The sequence below is a fragment of the Silurus meridionalis genome, chromosome 9, assembly GCF_014805685.1.
Source record: "Silurus meridionalis isolate SWU-2019-XX chromosome 9, ASM1480568v1, whole genome shotgun sequence".
NCBI classification, from domain to species: domain Eukaryota; kingdom Metazoa; phylum Chordata; class Actinopteri; order Siluriformes; family Siluridae; genus Silurus; species Silurus meridionalis.
In genome coordinates this window covers 14,128,463-14,146,489 of record NC_060892.1, presented here as the reverse complement: position 1 = coordinate 14,146,489, position 18,027 = coordinate 14,128,463, and the positions used below count along the sequence as shown (strand labels likewise).

Genomic DNA, 18,027 nt, shown 5'->3' with positions numbered 1-18,027 from the left:
AAACCTCCAAAAAAAAGTCAGGATTTCCTGGTGCAAAACATTTATGAAAATTTACCAAATATCAAAAAGCAACTGATATAACAGCAGGCGAAGGTTTTACTATTGCTAATGTTTATTAAACGGTTCAAGAGCTTAGCTGACAGCAGAGAACAGTCAGGTCCTGCTAATCCTGTAGCCAGACATAATGCTCCAGATCTGTGGGGAATAACGCTCGCAAAAAAATAAAATAATAATAAAATTATTTCAGAGGTTAACTTTGCCTTCCAGAGCAGGTAGAACTCACAAAAAGGAAAGTAGATCATACTGTGTACTGGTTTGTCCAGTATATTACAATTTTAAGATGTGGTGAAAGAACACAGTTGGGAAAAACCTATGAAGGAAAAATAATTGCTTGGGTATTCTTGTGTGTCTGGACTGCATTCTTTAAACCGGACTCTCTTGATTTGCAAATTCCAGTATGCATTTAAATCAATATGATATGGATTTTCAACCAGCCGTAAAAAACCCTCTTCAAATTGAACTGATGAAGAAAAGCAAATCGATCAAAAGAAGCACAAACCATCTTTATCAGTTTGCACCTAAATGTGCATATATGTAGTTGCATTTATTTTTCTCAACATTATGAGCTGAATATCCATATGCAGCTTCAATGTATTAATGCCAGATCAACATAATGGCCTTTGATCCAGGGAATCAGAAAATGTCTGGCTTTTAAAACATTGAGGTCACACAGTTTAAACGTTGATCATAAACTTACACTAAAAAAAGAGCCTTGGCAACACTCAAATTGGTTGAGTTGTACCTTACCTATGGTGGTTCTATGGGCAGCTCTAATCAAACAATATTTATGAACTGTTGTTAATATAGTCAAATGATACCGCTCTTAAAATATAAAAATATTATAATTATTACTGTACCCACAGACACACAATATTAGTCAGACATTAAAGCCAACAGATAGATCCACATTCTGCAGTAATATAATAAGGCTGGAAATTGTCAGTGTTAACCCGGTGAGTAGAGACGTCTGGAGTTCATCTGGAATTATGACACTACCATCGAGAGAAGAGATTATTGATCAGAATTCCCATCTCTTCATATCATATTTCCGTACATTTCACCAGTGATGGACGAAGTACAAAAAGCATGTACTTGAGTAAAAGTAGAGATACAGTAGGTAAAAAATAACCAGTAAAAGGAAACATGCTCCCTTTAAACTTTCACTTGAGTAAAAGTACAAAACTGTACAATTACAGTGGCACCTCGGTTTATGAAAGCCCTGCTGTACGTACGTTTTGTTATACGAACAAAAATACTAATACAATTTTGTCTCATGCGTATGAAGCTTTGTTATACACACATCGCGCCGGTGCGTTGGTTCTTTGCGTACGCTTCCTAACTCAGAGACAACAGCCAAGAAGTTTCATTCGATCGTTTTTTAAATATTTTTAAGTTAAAAAGATGTGAGTCAAAAACAAAGTGATTAAAAAAACAGACTAAGTGAAGATAGTAAAAGCCTTCCCGACATCATAATGGAAGGGGATTTCCCTCCTTCCCAGCAGTAACCCTTATCCTCCACTCCGCCTCGTCTCCTTTACACCAGCACCGACTCTCCTCCAAGGTAAACATTTTATTTTAGATTATTATTGTTACAATATACAGTAATACAACGAATATCATTCATAAATGTATTTATATACTGTATATTGTAATGTATTTTTTTAATTTTGGATAAATATTTTCTGGGTCCTGGAACGCATTATCCGAACTTACATGATTTCGTATGGGGAAATATGATTTTTGTTTGAGTATACTTGTCTGAAACGAATTACATCCGCAAACCGAGGTTACACTGTTCTATGATTTATTATGACTATAATGTCTTATTTTTATCACAAGACTCTTTGCTTAATCAACTCGGTTTATGAAAAGATTCTAATGTTACTCTCAGCACACCAATCTATTAATAGAATTATATTAATTAGTTAAACACTGATTGATGTTTAATAAATTATCATTAGTCCAAAACCTCCTTTATAACTTAAAAAAAAAAACATTGCACAAATAAGGCCACGGGTGCTGAGGCAAGTTCAAGTCCAGAGTTTCTTCCATCATCTATTAATCTCAAAATGTTCTACTTGATGTTGAACTGACGCTGAACTGTAGGTTTGTGATAAGAAGATACCACCAACCGGTGAGGGTGGTTCTCACTTAAATGAAGCCCTAAATGAACCACACCATGGCCCAAGCTTTGAAAAGCTCCTCTCTGCTTCAGCTACCGTCAGTGGATGGGTAAGACATGTTCTCAGAGCAGTCCACAAATTTGGATACATTTCTCAAAGCTCACATTCATGTATAAATATCACCTGAATGCATTTATTGCGCAAATAAATGTACACGTCATTGTGCACAATTTATCAAACTCTCAGACACAAGAACCAAACAACTTTTCGCCTAATTGTAGCCAGAAGATAAATATTACTTCTATTTTCTTATATATCTTTTAAATTAGCCTTTTAAGCTACACTGGAGATTCCCCTTAGTGAACTTAGTTCAGAACGTATTCAGTACAATTACAGAAAACCTTTATGTCATAACCTCACATAACCGTTCTGAATTGGGCTCCTGAGGGTTTAGGCCTTTTTTTGTCATCCTTAATTTTTATTTGGATTCAGTTGTCCTTACTGAAGTTAATTCAAAGTGACATGATATAATAATTGACATGAGCGTTAAAAAAAATTAAATAAACAAATAAAACAATGATCTGTATTTTTTGGCCAAGCGGCCATCAACACAAGTGCAAAACAGAGCGCGCGCTCTACCAAGACTGGTGGGTTACTGCGCGCTTGACCAGTTAAGATTTGATTTACTCATTATAAAAAGTAACTACTGATTTGTCCGAAATTTACTTAGTTAGTAAGATGTTTGACTTTGAAATGTAGTGAAGTTTATATAAAAGTCTCCCCAAATGGAAATACTTCAGTAAAGTGAAATGCGTGAAAAAACTACTTAAATACAGTCATGAATTACATTTACTTCCTTACTGTTCACCACTGCAAGTTAGAATTTCAACTCAATGTTAAATATGAGAATGATTTCATATTAGTGATTATCCTGAACAGACTCTACATGGAGACTTTAATGTAAGGAAACTTCTTAAGCTCTGTTATGCGATGAGTCAGTTTCCCCCATTAGAGCTAATCAGCACTGAAAAATCAATAAAGATCTTTTCAATCTCAACGTTTATATCATGAAACGTTTCTATCCTGAAGGGTGTGGTGTCAGGATGAACCAACCCCATTTACAGGGCACAAGATATCATTTAACAGATTGATGAAAAAGAATCATATGCTCTGGCCTATAAACCATAATAATCCTGAGCAGATCTTTGTCCAGGGAGCTTCATACCCCATTGACTACCCAATCCTCGATGTTCTGGTTAAAATGTACACTGAAAGGAGCTCTAATCCTCCAATGTAATTGCAAAAAAACTTGTAGAATTTACATAAGGTAGCATTCAAGATGTTCCAATTAATTGTGATGACCCACTGGCATACCAAAACACTGCTTTTCATTGGAAATGTTCTACAAGCCTGTAAGACCAAGCACAAGACCAGGGACTCTTTTGTAGACTAGATGTTTTTCGAAGAGCTCTCTCAACTTTGCCCGATATCTCAGACCACATTTTAACATGTTGCGCTCATCTACTGTACAGATATGAGAAGATCGAATAAAACATCTGCCGTCAAATTTAGAACCGACATCAAAGTGCAAAAAGAGACAGCGCTCTTCAGATCTGCAGAGAAGGGGGCAACATTGAAACCATTCACGTGTACAGTAGCATTTAGGTTTTGCTCCAGGGAACCAGATCATATAGCACGATCACTGATTAGAAGTGGCAGCTTTGCCTTTTAGCTCGTGTGTATGGTTTTACTGTCCACTCAAGTTAGAACAAATAGACGATTTATTCAAGCACATACACAAACTAGCAGAGTACTAACCCCACAGCATGATTTACTAATTTTAGAATAGCAGCTTTTTATAAATTATAGAATTGCGTGACAGTAATAGCTCATTTACTGGTTATACTATGGCAACTCCAAATAAACAGATTTTTTTATGTATAGTTAGTTAATTAAAGGAAATAAGTCATAATGTTGTAATAATAATAGTAATAATTTAACAATGCAAAAAAAGTGTTTTGTAGTATCGCAGTGCCATGACAAACTGCTATTTTTCTGTACACTAAAAAAAACCTTCAGGGTGATAACAGAATCTCTGATTCATACTGGGCCATACAACAGTACTGCCTCATGAATTATTTTCCAATAACGCAATGGCGTCAGGTGTTTTAAAGCGTGTATTAAATGCCGTTAGAGGCCAATTTTGACAGTTGGCAATTTGCATAAAGTTTTTCTTTGTATTACACTAAAATAGATTTGAAGAATGAAGGAAGAATCAAGAGGTGATTGGCTAGTAAACTTTCAGCTTGAATTCAAGTAATTTACATAGTCCCTTCCTTTTATAATTAGCTCAAACTTGACTGCTTAGCAGTGTAATGGCCAGTTGTGGACCGTTTCCTCTTTATTTCAAGACAAATGAAGGAGACCAGAAGTCGTTTGTTGGTTCCACAAACAGTCGTTTCCACATTTTGAATTTGCATCTGGTAGCTTCACAGAAAGGTGATAATGACTCAAAGCATGCAATGAAAGCAGCCCAAGGGCCATTTAAGGCAAAGAAACAAAATGTTCCTCAATAGTGGTCACCTGAACTCAACCCAAATGAGCATTCTTTTCACTTACAGAAGACATTACACAAACAAGCAGCAACTGAAGTCGGCTGCAGTAAAAACCTGGCAAATTATCTCAGGTGATCAAGCACTACAAGATCATCTTGAGTGATTTATTTCAAATGCATTTTGGTTGTTTAAAAAGGCAAAATACTACTTTGTGTCACTATCCAAATACTTTATTACTGTAAATTGTACTATACAAGGAAAATCTTTACTTACTAATTTTATTTAAAGTTAAATTTCATAGCTGGAATCAACATATTAGCGATACCTAATCTACACCGAGACAGAATAATGTTATCAGTATTGCTATTTTTCTTTCCCTACCATGATGTACACTACTCCACCCTTAGGAACAAGCACAGGGACACCATTTTGATACAATATCAAACCCACACACACACACACACACACACACACACACTATTCTCTACCCAACTGCATTCTACTACAGAAGGTAAATGTGTTGGCCAAGTCCTCTATCCGGAATTGCCAGCTTGTCCTCTAGCGAGAGGTAAAAAAGAGGAAAAAAAAGATTTTTACTTCCGCTTAAACTTACTTCCCTGTTTTTGTGGAAAAAAAAAATTGCCAGATGAATGATCCAGCTGCTTTGAAAACCTGTCCTCTTATTGTCTGTTTAGTATAAATCTAGGAAGTCATATTAAAAAAAAAATTTTTTAAAGACTGCAGACCTTTGTGCATACAGAAACCTGTTGAATATAAAAAACCCTCTATTAAAACTGAATGCAAGGTTCTTTCCAAGTCATTCCCATCCTTAACAAAAACACTGAAAACATAGCAAAATTTGTGCCGGCTAAACCAGCAATGACCCTAAAAGATAATAAGGACTGCTGGGCTTCTTATTTGCTTTAACCTTTAATGATAGAAGCAGTGGTGTGCAATACGGGAGCCTGTAAAGCCGAGCTTATACGCTTGATCAAAGGGGCAAGGCTGGCTGTAGGGAGGGCTGATGAGGCACAGCCGACACACAAACACACACACACACACACACACACCCCCCTAATAAATTCCTTTTCATCTCATAACCAAAAGAGGCCAAAATAAATTTCCCTCTCTAGCAATTAGCTGAAAGTCCAGACTTCTAAAGCTGCTAATAATGTTCAGCAATAATGAGCAAGTTAAAATCGGTTACCATATGTTTTTTGAGATTAAAGCCAATATGTGGCTTGTTGTTGAATAAAATAATTTCAAAGGATAGTTAATAAAACTGTCCTGCTGTATAAATCATCTAATTTATTTCCAGAGATCCTTGTTGAATGGCAGAGCAAGCCTCTCTCTCTCTCTCTCTCTCTCTCTCTCTCTCTCTCTCTCTGCAAATACAGTTGGCTCAATTCTAGATTTCTGCATTCATTCTTAAATATTAATAAATAGCGTCAGTTTATTAGTCTCCAAGTCTAAATTGTACCATCTATGAGCCATTTTTTTTTACTTTTTGTTTGCTTTACATGCTTCCAAAGTTTCGAGTGTTTTATATTATGCAAGAAACAAAAAAAGCACAAGGAAGTTGCCATAACCACCCAAAGCAGGTTACTGACTTATAACTACATGGTCTGGAGGGTGTTATTTTGCATATACCATGGAATAAAGTTGAAGTTGTTTATTAGCATGTAGCTTAAGTTGATGGTAGAAAGACAGACACTGGTTTATTGTTCCTATAATGTCAGTGGACGTTAAACCAGGAAATTTTCTCTTTCTTTAGAAGGAAAAAAACACTGCTTGCCGTCATAAATTTTAAATAAACGTCTTCACCAACATCACCAATATCTTTTATTACACGTGTGTCTTGGTTAAGCAACAAAACAGTTCACAAATATGTTTTAAACTTATATACAGGGTTTCTGCAGGTTCCACACAGCCATATTTAAGACATTAAGAATAAAATTTAAGACCCATATCACAAAATAAAAAACACACACACAAATACATTGTTACCAACTGGACCCTAAACCAAGCCCTAAATTCATTTTTTTTTACAAGCCACGTATTGGTAAACTTGCACTTCCCCATAGTTTTAAATCCGCTTTACATCTGTGGTACAATACAAGAGAAATTCGAACCAATAACAGAAAGCTGACTGGCAGTTATTCTAATTTTTAATCGTAATATAGCAAATCATATTTGGACCAGCGAAAGAAAGAACTACCACACCACAGAAACTAAAAAATAAACATGCTGAAGTGCTGCATAAGCATTTCAATTAGCATTAGAGGAAGTGTTACTTAGGCATGGGAAAATTAAGACCTGTTGAAATCATTTAATACCCATTTCTTTTTCCGAATTTAGATCTTTAATACTTTTTAAGACCCAGCAGGATGCAAGTTCCAATGAATGAGCCATTACCATAAAACCAAAAACATATTCAAATTAACAATAAAATGAACCAGCCATTCCTGTTACAGTTTAAACTAATGTGCTGTTTGTGTGGCAATACAAATAAATAAATAAATAATAATGCACATCCTCTGACCAATTAGATTCAAGAATTCGATATATAACACGCCGTTGTGTAAATATTTACAAATATACTTTTGCTATATTGATCAATCACGGTCTCTGCTGAACAAGGTATATGAGTTTTATTAATTCTGCAAATTCTTTTCACATATTAGTGCATTCGACTTTATTTTTGACTTTTACAGTAGAATAAAGAAACCTTCGACCCCGGGAATCCTGGGGACTCGTCTTCTCTGAGAGATTAGATGATTAGATGTATTTTTGGATTTGAGGAAAGTATTCAGCTCACTAACTAATCAAAATTAATCAGATCTGTGTTTGTTCTCCATCATATAATAAAACCTATGAAAGCATGAGGATTTAAAAAAAATAATAAATTTTTCAAAGAATAAGTCAACGTGCTCACTACTAAGCACCAGAAACACAACGAAAATACAAGATCTTTTCAGTCATGTGTGACGAAAGAGATGTTCAAGCAAGTTGAACATACCAGTAACAGGAGTCTAAAGAAATGTACGTTGACAATGGCATGCACCAGTTGGTTTTCAATGCATGAGAGCAAAACTGTCATTTAAATCAGAATGCTCTTGGTGGTAAGTAAATTAGGAATGTCCTACCTGCAAAAACTCCTGACTTCTCATTAAACATGTATAGAAAAAATACAGAAAAAGTCTTGAAAGGAATAGCAGAGATTGTTTTTTTATGTCTAGTGAATGGTTGTAACTAATGGAGCTTGATTTCTTATGTTATCCGAACTTAAATAAAAAAGATAAACAGGCCACACCCACAAACAACAACAGTATCAGTCCCACATGCAGTATCAATGGTATGAGTGACTTGTTGCTTGCTAATGTGAAAATGCAGGTAATTAAATTTAAATCTGAAGCTAATGATATATCTAATGTATATGGCTAAATAAACAAACAACAAAAAAAGTAATCACTAAACCAATATATGGACCAGTTCCAGATATAGTTCAGTATTTATAAAAAATCATCCTGATAATATCAGCACTGTTTCTAGTTCCACCTATGTTATGTTATTACTGAAAATAATTTGCCAAAGCAAACAGAAACGTTCTGTCCTGTTAAAAATCACCATGAGGGTCCATATTACACCCATTTACTACTTTGTTCGTCTAGTATGCTTGTGTAATACTGCAATGCTCCAGGACAGGTCAATGCAGCAAAGCTAATTCAGATGGTACACCCCTTATATACATAATGCATAGTATGTAAATGTAAATGTATAATGTAATACATACTCATCTGACGGTCTCCGTAGCTGATGGCTTCGGCGAGAGGACTCCATCCCTGAGCGTTTTTCACCTTCACTGGTGCATTGTGGGCCAGCAGGAGATGAGCACATTCTGGAAGGGGGGAGGAAAGAATGTAAACTCAAACAAAATATCTCTTTCAATGAAAGCTTCTCTGATAGCAATTTATTTACAATAACTTTGTGACGAATCTGCTGTTATTTTTACCCAGAATAAAACAAACATATGTATTAACGCAAGAGAAGAGTACAGCTCCCAGGGTATTTCTGTCCTGTTCACTCTCCACACTAACCCCAAAAAAGAGGCCCCGGCTTAATTTAACATCATTCTGAGGCCAGAGGCACAAAGGGACAGCTCTAATTTTGTATTAAAGACTTCAGCTCTCCCGGGAATGTGTTCAACTAATGAAGCCCTCGCCTGGTAACCAAGCCACGCCATCATGAAAAGGCCTGGCAAGACAGATGTTTAACAAGTTTACTAATTCTACATTTATTATTATTGTAATAAATGTAAAAAAAGAAAAAAAAAAGAAAAAAGAAAAAAGGAAGGCTCGTTTGCGCTCTGTGATGTGCAAAACACGAAATCAGAACAGAACATTTTCTCTACGAGCAGAAGGCTTCCTTTTTTTCTACTTTGTGGCTTTTGCTCCATAAACTTGAGAAAAATATTTAAGCAATTACAAGCTAAAAAGGACGCCCCACTGATTTATGAGTAGACAAAAAATAACCACAAAAGGTATCAACAGCTCATCTGACTTTGTGGCTTTACAACATACCGTAACACTGTGTGAATTATGGGTAAGAGGTTATAGAAAAGATCCAGAAGTTGATTTTTTTGCTGCAACAGTACATTCAAAAGTGTTTTATTTTAAACTGTTGAGAATTTGGCAGGGTTTATTTATTTGCTAAAAGAAAAAAAATGCCACATCATGCTTTTAGTTTGTTTATGGTTGTGTTTGATGTGATGGATCTACAGCTGCAACCTATATCTTAAAAAAGGTTGGACCGATGTTTACCACTGTGTAGCATCCCCTCTACATTTAGGAACAGTCTGTATACGTCTTATTGGAGTTTTTGGAAAAGAACGCTGTTCCATTCATTTCTGATACGGGCTCGAGAGTCCTTGGCCCTCTTGGTCTTATTTTTCATTTCTTGACTAAAAAAAGTAATGTTGTAATAGATTTTAAATTTTTATAATTCTGACCCCAGTACAGTTTTCTACTTTGCCCGAGTTCATTTAAAATAAGCTTTGGCCCAGAGAAGAGGGTGGCATTTTTGGACCCTGTTCACATATGGCTTCTTCTGTGCTTAATAGAGCTTGAAACTGCATTCGTGGATGGCTGGCATATTGTGTTCACAGTAGGGTGTAATGGTACACGTATTCATACTGAAATCTTTGGATACAGGGCTTTCAGTTCGGTGCACATGCACACTGAAGGCAATCCTATTTACATGCGGAACATAGTTCAAATCTGAGTTCCCTTAGGAACGTATTACGTGGCGTACCGCAAGTTTGTTTTGTCTCCGCCTCGAATTTTGGACGCATTTTTTATTATTACTAAACTTGAAAACAATTCCAGGGGTATAAAATAGAAACTAGAGTTAGTGTCACTGTGGCTACTCGCTCTGTACCGGAAATAAGACTTGTTTTGCACATGCTTGAAACGCATGCAATAGTTAAGTAAAACAACTTTAGAAAATGTTATAATTACATGTAAAACACACACACACACACACACACACATGCACACACAGTATAATATAAATTATTTATTATTTTATATATTATCTTACCAAGCAAGCATTACATTTTAAATTGTTCTAAAAATGTTAATATTTACTATTATTTAATAAATTAACTGTGTTCATAAAGGATGACAAGCAATTTGATTTGTTTTGCATTTCCTCCCCCTTACTGTACAGAAATTGTACCAAACAGTGATTAAAAACCGAGGTATGAGCTGAACTGTGAATTCTGTGTACCATTTCAGCCCTAGTTCACAGACAATTTCTGCAGGTGTTTTCGAGCCTACGCATGATATACATCAAAGTATCATTCCTGATTTTAATGCAGGGATGCCCGAGGGCCCAAAGATCACGAGTATCCAATATTGATTTTCATTCCTTTCATCTATCCCCTTATCCACATTCTCAGAAACCTTTGATTATATTATGTACTATAGATTAGGGCTGCAACTAAAGACTATTTCGATAGTCGATTAATAGGACGACTATTTGCTTATTTTAAATTAATCGATTAATTAAAAGTGTACTTAAAAATGCAAAAGCCACATATTGAGTTTAACCATCTTAAATTTTAACATTCTAAAGCTTATTGTGGCTGCGTGCTAAGGAGTGCATGAGGGATTCTCTGCACCATTTCGCAAGCGGCTGTGTTATCTTGCCATTATCGATTTTTTGTTGCAGCCCTACTGTAGATGATGAAGTCTTTATAATTATATGTTGAGGAACATTATTCTGAAACTGTTCCTAGATTTGTGGAAACAGCTTTTAACAGACTGGTGACGCTCTGCCCATCTTCACTTCTGAAAGAGACTTTGGCTTTCTATAATACTCATTTTATACCCAATGATGTTACCGACCTGTAGCCAATTAACCTAATGAGTTACAGAATGTTTTTCCAGCTGTTTCTTTTTTTTTTTTTTTTTTTTTTTACATTTTTAAAAAACTTCATTAAACATAACATAAAATTAAACATAAAATTCTAAATTATGTTTTTTTTCATGTAAAGGTAAATTTCCTCAGTTTAAACAGTTGATATGTTTATGTGAGTTTATGAGATTTGCAAAATCATTGCATTCTGTTTTTATTTCATTTTTACAGTGTCCCAGCTTTTTGGGAATTGGAATTGTAGTAGACTTGAAAAATTGTGTCACAGATAGAACCAATAATAATAATGCATTATTATTTTTATTATTATTATTTAAATTAATGTCAGTGTAACTGTCAGAGGTGAAGACAAATACCTTCTGACTAATCTGATCTGAGAATTCAGATAATATTAGCAATAACAACAAAAACTTTTTCTCCAAATCAGATCTCAGTGGCTTATTTATATAACCTCCTGCAAAGATCATAAATTAACAGTATAACTTGCAAATATACGAATATAGCATGCTATTACATTAATGGCATCTGAAGGCATGTATTGACATGACAAGCCATTTAAAAAAAATTCCCTGGTGCACAGATCATGTTTATTTAAAGCTGAACTCATTCACATCCATAATTGATGACCACAAATAACATGCTTATGGGCACAATTTAATAAGCGGTAGTAAAACATGCAGTCTGATGCCACTGCTTTTAGACTAGGCTTATTGTAAACTTATAAATAAATGCTTAATTGGCTAGCTAGTGGAATATTAAATATTTGTCCCAAGCCTTAGAAACATGGTACTGTCTCTTTAAAGTCACACAGTTCTGCATGGCCTGCCTGTACCTAAAGGATTTCTGAAAGGCTTTTGCAAACTACAACCTATAATAGTTTCATACATCACCCCCTGTTTCTAACTCATATCTCAAAGTTTAATTTCGAAAGAATGAAAGTTCTCCTGAACACAAAAAATAAACATGGAATTAGCATAGTCACATTAACGTCTTAGGGACTATTAAAGAAGTTTTTGCTTGGGACACTGCAAGCAATTAACAAAAGTATAATTTATTTAGTAATAAATCTTGTTAACAAACATATGTGCCCCAAATCACAAATATGAAAACTCCAGATACAGTCTTTCTGTGACTAGTGTGAAAACTAGCTGAACTAATGTCATGGTGTCTCATTCAGTAGACAATAAGAGATTGTATGGAGATGAATGAATCCTGGGTATTTTATTATTAGGAAGAAATACTTTCCTCGAGTTCCATTTTTCTCTCAATCTCTCCATTTTCACTCTCTCACGCACACACTCCCTCACACACTCCAATCACTCTTTCTATGATAGAGTTTATACAGTAGTTGATTACCAAAGGGCTTCTGGACCTTGAGGGCCTGGAGGCTAGCGAATATTTATTCACTCTAGCAGTAAGAAAGTAACACAGTCACCACTGAGACAATTGGGCTTTGACCTCTAATAGGAAAACTACCAAGATAATGTTTCTGAAAGTTTACTGCTTCACCCCTTAATGAAGATAGCAGCAATGTGAACTGTCTATAATACATTATAAATGGGCTACAGCTCTGCTGCTAATATTTAAAAAATATATTTAGATATTGTTAGAGGGGTCCTGGTCTGGAAAGGTAAAAGAAAAGAGGATTCAAATTTCATCTGCTAGAAATCAAGGCCTGAGAGGATCACAGCCGGCTGTGAAGTGTGTGGGTGTAATATACAGAGTCCGTATTTGAATCGGGCTTGCTCAGGCCTGATAACAGTCATTGTGCAGAGCCAGTCCTTCTTCCGTCTGACTTACTTCCCAAAGGCTTGTTGTGTAATAATCTCACCATTTATCGCAAATAATCTTTGTAACAAAGAGCAGGCTGACTAAACAAATCTGAAACATTCGACCACTCGCTCTTGGACCACACACAGAAGCTGACCGGACACAACCAGTACAGCTGAACTGGAGGTCTCTCAGTCCTTATTAAACCAGAGCAAAATGAACATGCCTCAGCCTCTAGAAAATCTAGTGCTTTTTCTTATTCATTTCTATCCCTCAAATACCTATGAAATGTACCTGCACTGTTTTTTTATGAATATCGTGTTATAAGCCCACACAATTAACTAAAATACACACACACACACACTTATATATATATATATATATATATATATATATCTTACATAAACTAATTGAGCCAAAAGGCAACAGCTTTGATGCTTCAAACTGGTCATTTACTGGTTACAATAATTATTCCACTTCCTACAAACATTAAACCCCTCATTCTTTCAAGAGATCATGCTAACTAGAATACTGAATCACAGACAGACACACAGTTGAAAGGATACACAGATGGCACTTATAGCAGCTAGCCAAAATGGGTCTTGATTTCCTGAACATGAACGTGTAAGAACCTGTTTTACAAACAGGAAGAAAACTTTTGGCTCTCGACCTAGCAGTGACCAGTTCCAAAATATATTTAATCAAATCATCTACTGGTTACGATGATGATTCCATATCAAATCATACAAAAAGGCAGCCACTTGTTCATCAGATATCATCCTCGGAATAAAGTAAAATCTCTAAAAATGTGCCTTGAGATATTGAACAGGAATGGGTACCGTGTAACAAACAAGAAGAAAGCTGGGTCAGACATTTCATTTTGACCATGAATAAGTTCCAAAATCAAATAAGTTCATCTAAAGATTAAGCTGATGATACCAAATAAATACTACAAACATTCAACGTCTTTAAAGACTTCTCTAGTTAAAAGAAATCCCAGACAGATGCCCAGATACAAACAAAAACCTACTAGAGGCATAAAGGAAGAAAACCTGCACAGTTAAACAACAACAATTAAAATGTTCAACCTCTCACCTAGTGTTGGGTTTATTAGACCCATAATAGAGTTATTTAATTTTAACACCAAACTCCAAAACCAGAAATCAGCAATGCCATGTTTGGTTTTCTTCTTTTCCTTTTGCACTGAAGCCAACATGTGAGGGAAGCTTATAGATTCCACTTTAGCATAGTGCAATTATTTTCAACCAATCACACACCTTTATTAACAACCTTTATAAAGAAAACGCAAGAGGATGGTGCAGCGATAAAAACAGTTCTGTGGCTTAACCGGTCACGTAGTGTTAATGTTTCTCAATACAGCAGAGCAGCAAGATTAACAGCTTGTCATAAGTGTTTGGCTTTTATCATGTTTTGAAGAATTTCATAAAAATCTGAAGCAAATGTTGATGTTTCTAGCCATTTTATCTTGTATACATATTTATATAGTTTATAATAATGTCATAACAGCTACGATCAATATCCTAAGATATTAGCTATAAGCTTTTTCAGGTGGTAGCTCAGTGGTTAAGGCATTGGGCTTTGGATCGGAAGGTCGCAGGTTCAAATCCTTCCATCACCATGCTGCCACTGCTGGGCCCTTGAGCAAGGCCCTAAAGGCCCTTCCCTGCTCAGTTGTAAGTCACACTGGATAAGGGCGTCTGCCAAATGCCATAAATGTAAATATTTCTCATACCTTTTATTTCCAACTGCTCAGCAACAGGTTTAGCACAAATTCGACCACTTAAGCAGAACGTGCATCACATTAAGTTACAAGAACAGATTTTAATTAAATTAAAATGAGGAATAAAAAGATTTGACGCCATGTTGACTTTTTTTTTACTGAATAATTTACTGCCGATTTCATGGGCTGAGCCAGTCGCCTTGTTACGTAGATGTGAAATAAAAATGCAGAATGCTAAACTAGTAGCAATGCATTTCCCACTTTATTTGGGGTTTAGGTACATTAACTAAAGGAGTATGTTTTAGACCGTCAGCCAATGTAAATTTTCTTTCCGGCCAAAATATTCCTCTCAAGCCTTTGCAAAACAACAGATGGTGAACATCTGTATGTTTTGCACTCTTGCCTATAATCCGGCTGTATTGGACTGAAAGGGAAATTGGAGCTATTCTGTGTGACAAGGTATGACTTACGGTTACAACAATATTTCATCACCGCTATAGAAGCCATTTTTTTCTCATCTCGGAGCTTCGCGCTTTTCTTTCAGGGATGCTGAATTTTTATACTCATCTGGCCCCCAAAAAACCTAGCAACACATGGACATTTAGAACGGCAAGTTAAACATATACAAATTAAAAACTTCAATTCAGTTATTGTACAAAATTGTAATAATACAATCAATTAAAATCTTTCAGGAAATTTCCGATATTAAATTGTTGCCTTGTCTAATGATGAGAAGCTTAAATATTATTAATTTGCAATGTATGTTCCTGCATAGAACAAACTTTGGTTTAACATTAAATCTTTATTACACTTCTATGTTTAGTACTAAAAATGGATCTTTAAGGTAAGCGATAATGAGCAGTTGAAAATTACTACATTTTTTAAAAAGATTCCTCACATTCAAAATAGAGATGAAACGATGTTTGAATGTTTGATAACAATATCGAAAACTTTGAGCACCATTCTAATACCGCTAGCCAACAAAAAATATCATGGTCAGTCATTGGCTAGCTGATTCTATTAATCTGTCCAGGACTACCCTTTAATTACCATTAAATATTCATGTGCTACCTTATAAAACTTGTAACAAAAGTAACCTATGACTATAGCTGCATATAGAGTGATACTGTAAACCTTTTTCTAATGAACCGACTAAGCTAAATAGATGATTTTGGCCTGTAATTTATTATTTAATCTGAATATTTTTACAAACTGAAGAGACTTTATGGAGGCTTGGGTCAAGTGGTTCTTTGCCTCCAGGTTGTGTATAGGAACCATGTAACACACACCTTGCTGTAAATTATATCTGTTCCATATAATAACCCAAACAAAAGAAAACTAGTAATGTCATATTAAACATTTCCAGGATCAAAAGTGCTTTACATTCTTCTTAATATGTTTTCTCCAATATCCATCTCTGGTCTCTAGCTTCTAAACTGAAATGTCTTGGAAATCATATTTGTTAGGGACGACCGACTTTCATATATACATAAAACTTTGAGGTTTTATCGTTTTATTGACCGTTAATGACTGGTCATGAACGGTCAATAAAATGCACAATCTACAAAATATGTTTCTGCATTCCACATGTGGACCCAGATTTTATAACTCCTTTATTCACCAAAGCAGAATATAGATCAACCCGAGTGACTCGGTTTGCATTCTGGATGCGTTAGAAAAAAAGAAAAAGCAGCTCAAACACTCCGGGAATAAAAAGCAGGACCGTGAGCAAAGAACAGGCGTTCATCTGGTTTAGTTTCACTCCATAAGAGCTGCTTCTATTATGGTGACACGGCCTAATTAGAGCTGTGTTGAGGTAAACGAAGTACAGCACTATATCCTATCTGCTGATGAATTAGTTACACTAACATTTTTAATTCATTTTTTAGAAGCTCACCAATAAGTGCAGCTGCAAATCACTTATTTACATTAATGCACTCATTCGTTTCTATTAAAAAAAATAATTTACACAAATGATAACGCATGCTGGACAAACCACACAATTTCAGTATAACAATAATATTGTTTACAATAATACAGTTTATTCGCCTGTAAAAATAACGACGTTGTCTGTGTGTGGGTGTTTATTGCATTTAAAACGAGACTCCAGTGTCAGAGGTGAAGCTGTAAAGATGTCCGACACTTGATTTCACGTTGGAGGATGTTTTTTGTTTTCAGAAACACACTAGATTGAGGAAGTTACTGTTCACAGCTGCTGTTACAGGAACTAAGTCGTTTTGCAATCATTCCACTACACTAAATAGAACTTTGATTGGAAAAAAACCCCAATGAAAACATGAATAAATAAATAACGTGCACAATGGTTTTCTTGATCTAAAATGAGGTCAATCACCCAAACAGAAACACAAATAAATGGTTGGAGCTAAATGCAGGACACACAAATTCATGTTGCGTAATGACGTACTTCGCTTTTCTCTTGAAAACGGATTCTTTCAATCATTTTCCTTGGATAATATTCTAAATGAAAGGAGTCACCAATTGCGTTGAAAGCTTTTAAAATTGTCTGCAGCGGTTGAACACACAGATCATCAGAGCTGCTGCTTACCTTTATGACCCATCATTACAGCCAGATGAAGAGGAGTGTTTCCTGAGGAAAGAGAGAACTGAGTCACTAATAAATCACTCTACAGGATTCAGTTAATCATAGATGAACTTAACTCATGAACAACAATGAACAGGTCATTACTGAGATATAATACTTTAACAACCATAATTATAACACCACATTAGGAATAAATAACTTTTATAACCAGCAATATATTTAACGGTCCATTGTTTTTTAGGAATATAATAGTGCTTATAAGGGAGTGTGTTAATATGAGAACATTTTATGCAATCCCAAGCATTAAACACATGACTAGGCCTAAAACACATGACTAATGTAATATATAACCAGCGTGATTGTTTGTGCGTGCATGTATGTGCAGCAGCACACACACGATCATAATGATGACACAGAATGATATTTAATACATTTAAGATTTAAAAGCGACATTCACCAGATGAAACGTCAGAGCCATAAGTCTCTCATATTTCTGAAGCACAACTGTAAAATGTTTAACGTCGTTAAACACGGTGACGTGTCCGTCATCATAACTATTTTCACAAAAGTGCATGAATCTCAAACCGATTACACCGACCTTGCATTCAAAAGTATTAGCTAATCTTGAAAACTCCAAAATATAAAAATGACATACAAGGTTTAAACTTTAACTATTAATATTAATTACAATCTTGGAAAGTGATTTGAGACACTGTTCGTTTTTTTTTTTTTGAGGTAGACGCATAGGACTATTGTCTTTGGACTGTGAAAAAGCTTGAA

The 18,027-nt window shown here is 35.3% G+C and overlaps 1 protein-coding gene across 1 annotated transcript in view; it reads right to left on the bottom strand.

Annotated features, from left to right (window-relative positions):
- The window catches only part of ankrd13c (ankyrin repeat domain 13C), a 39,037-nt gene that overhangs the window by 19,054 nt on the left and 1,956 nt on the right, over positions 1-18,027 (bottom strand). The window contains exons 2-3 of the mRNA XM_046857772.1: positions 17,251-17,292; positions 8,532-8,636 (exon numbers count right to left, since the gene is read on the bottom strand). Of these exons, the coding sequence (XP_046713728.1) occupies positions 8,532-8,636; positions 17,251-17,292 (147 nt within the window). The remainder of the gene's footprint in view (positions 1-8,531; positions 8,637-17,250; positions 17,293-18,027) is intronic.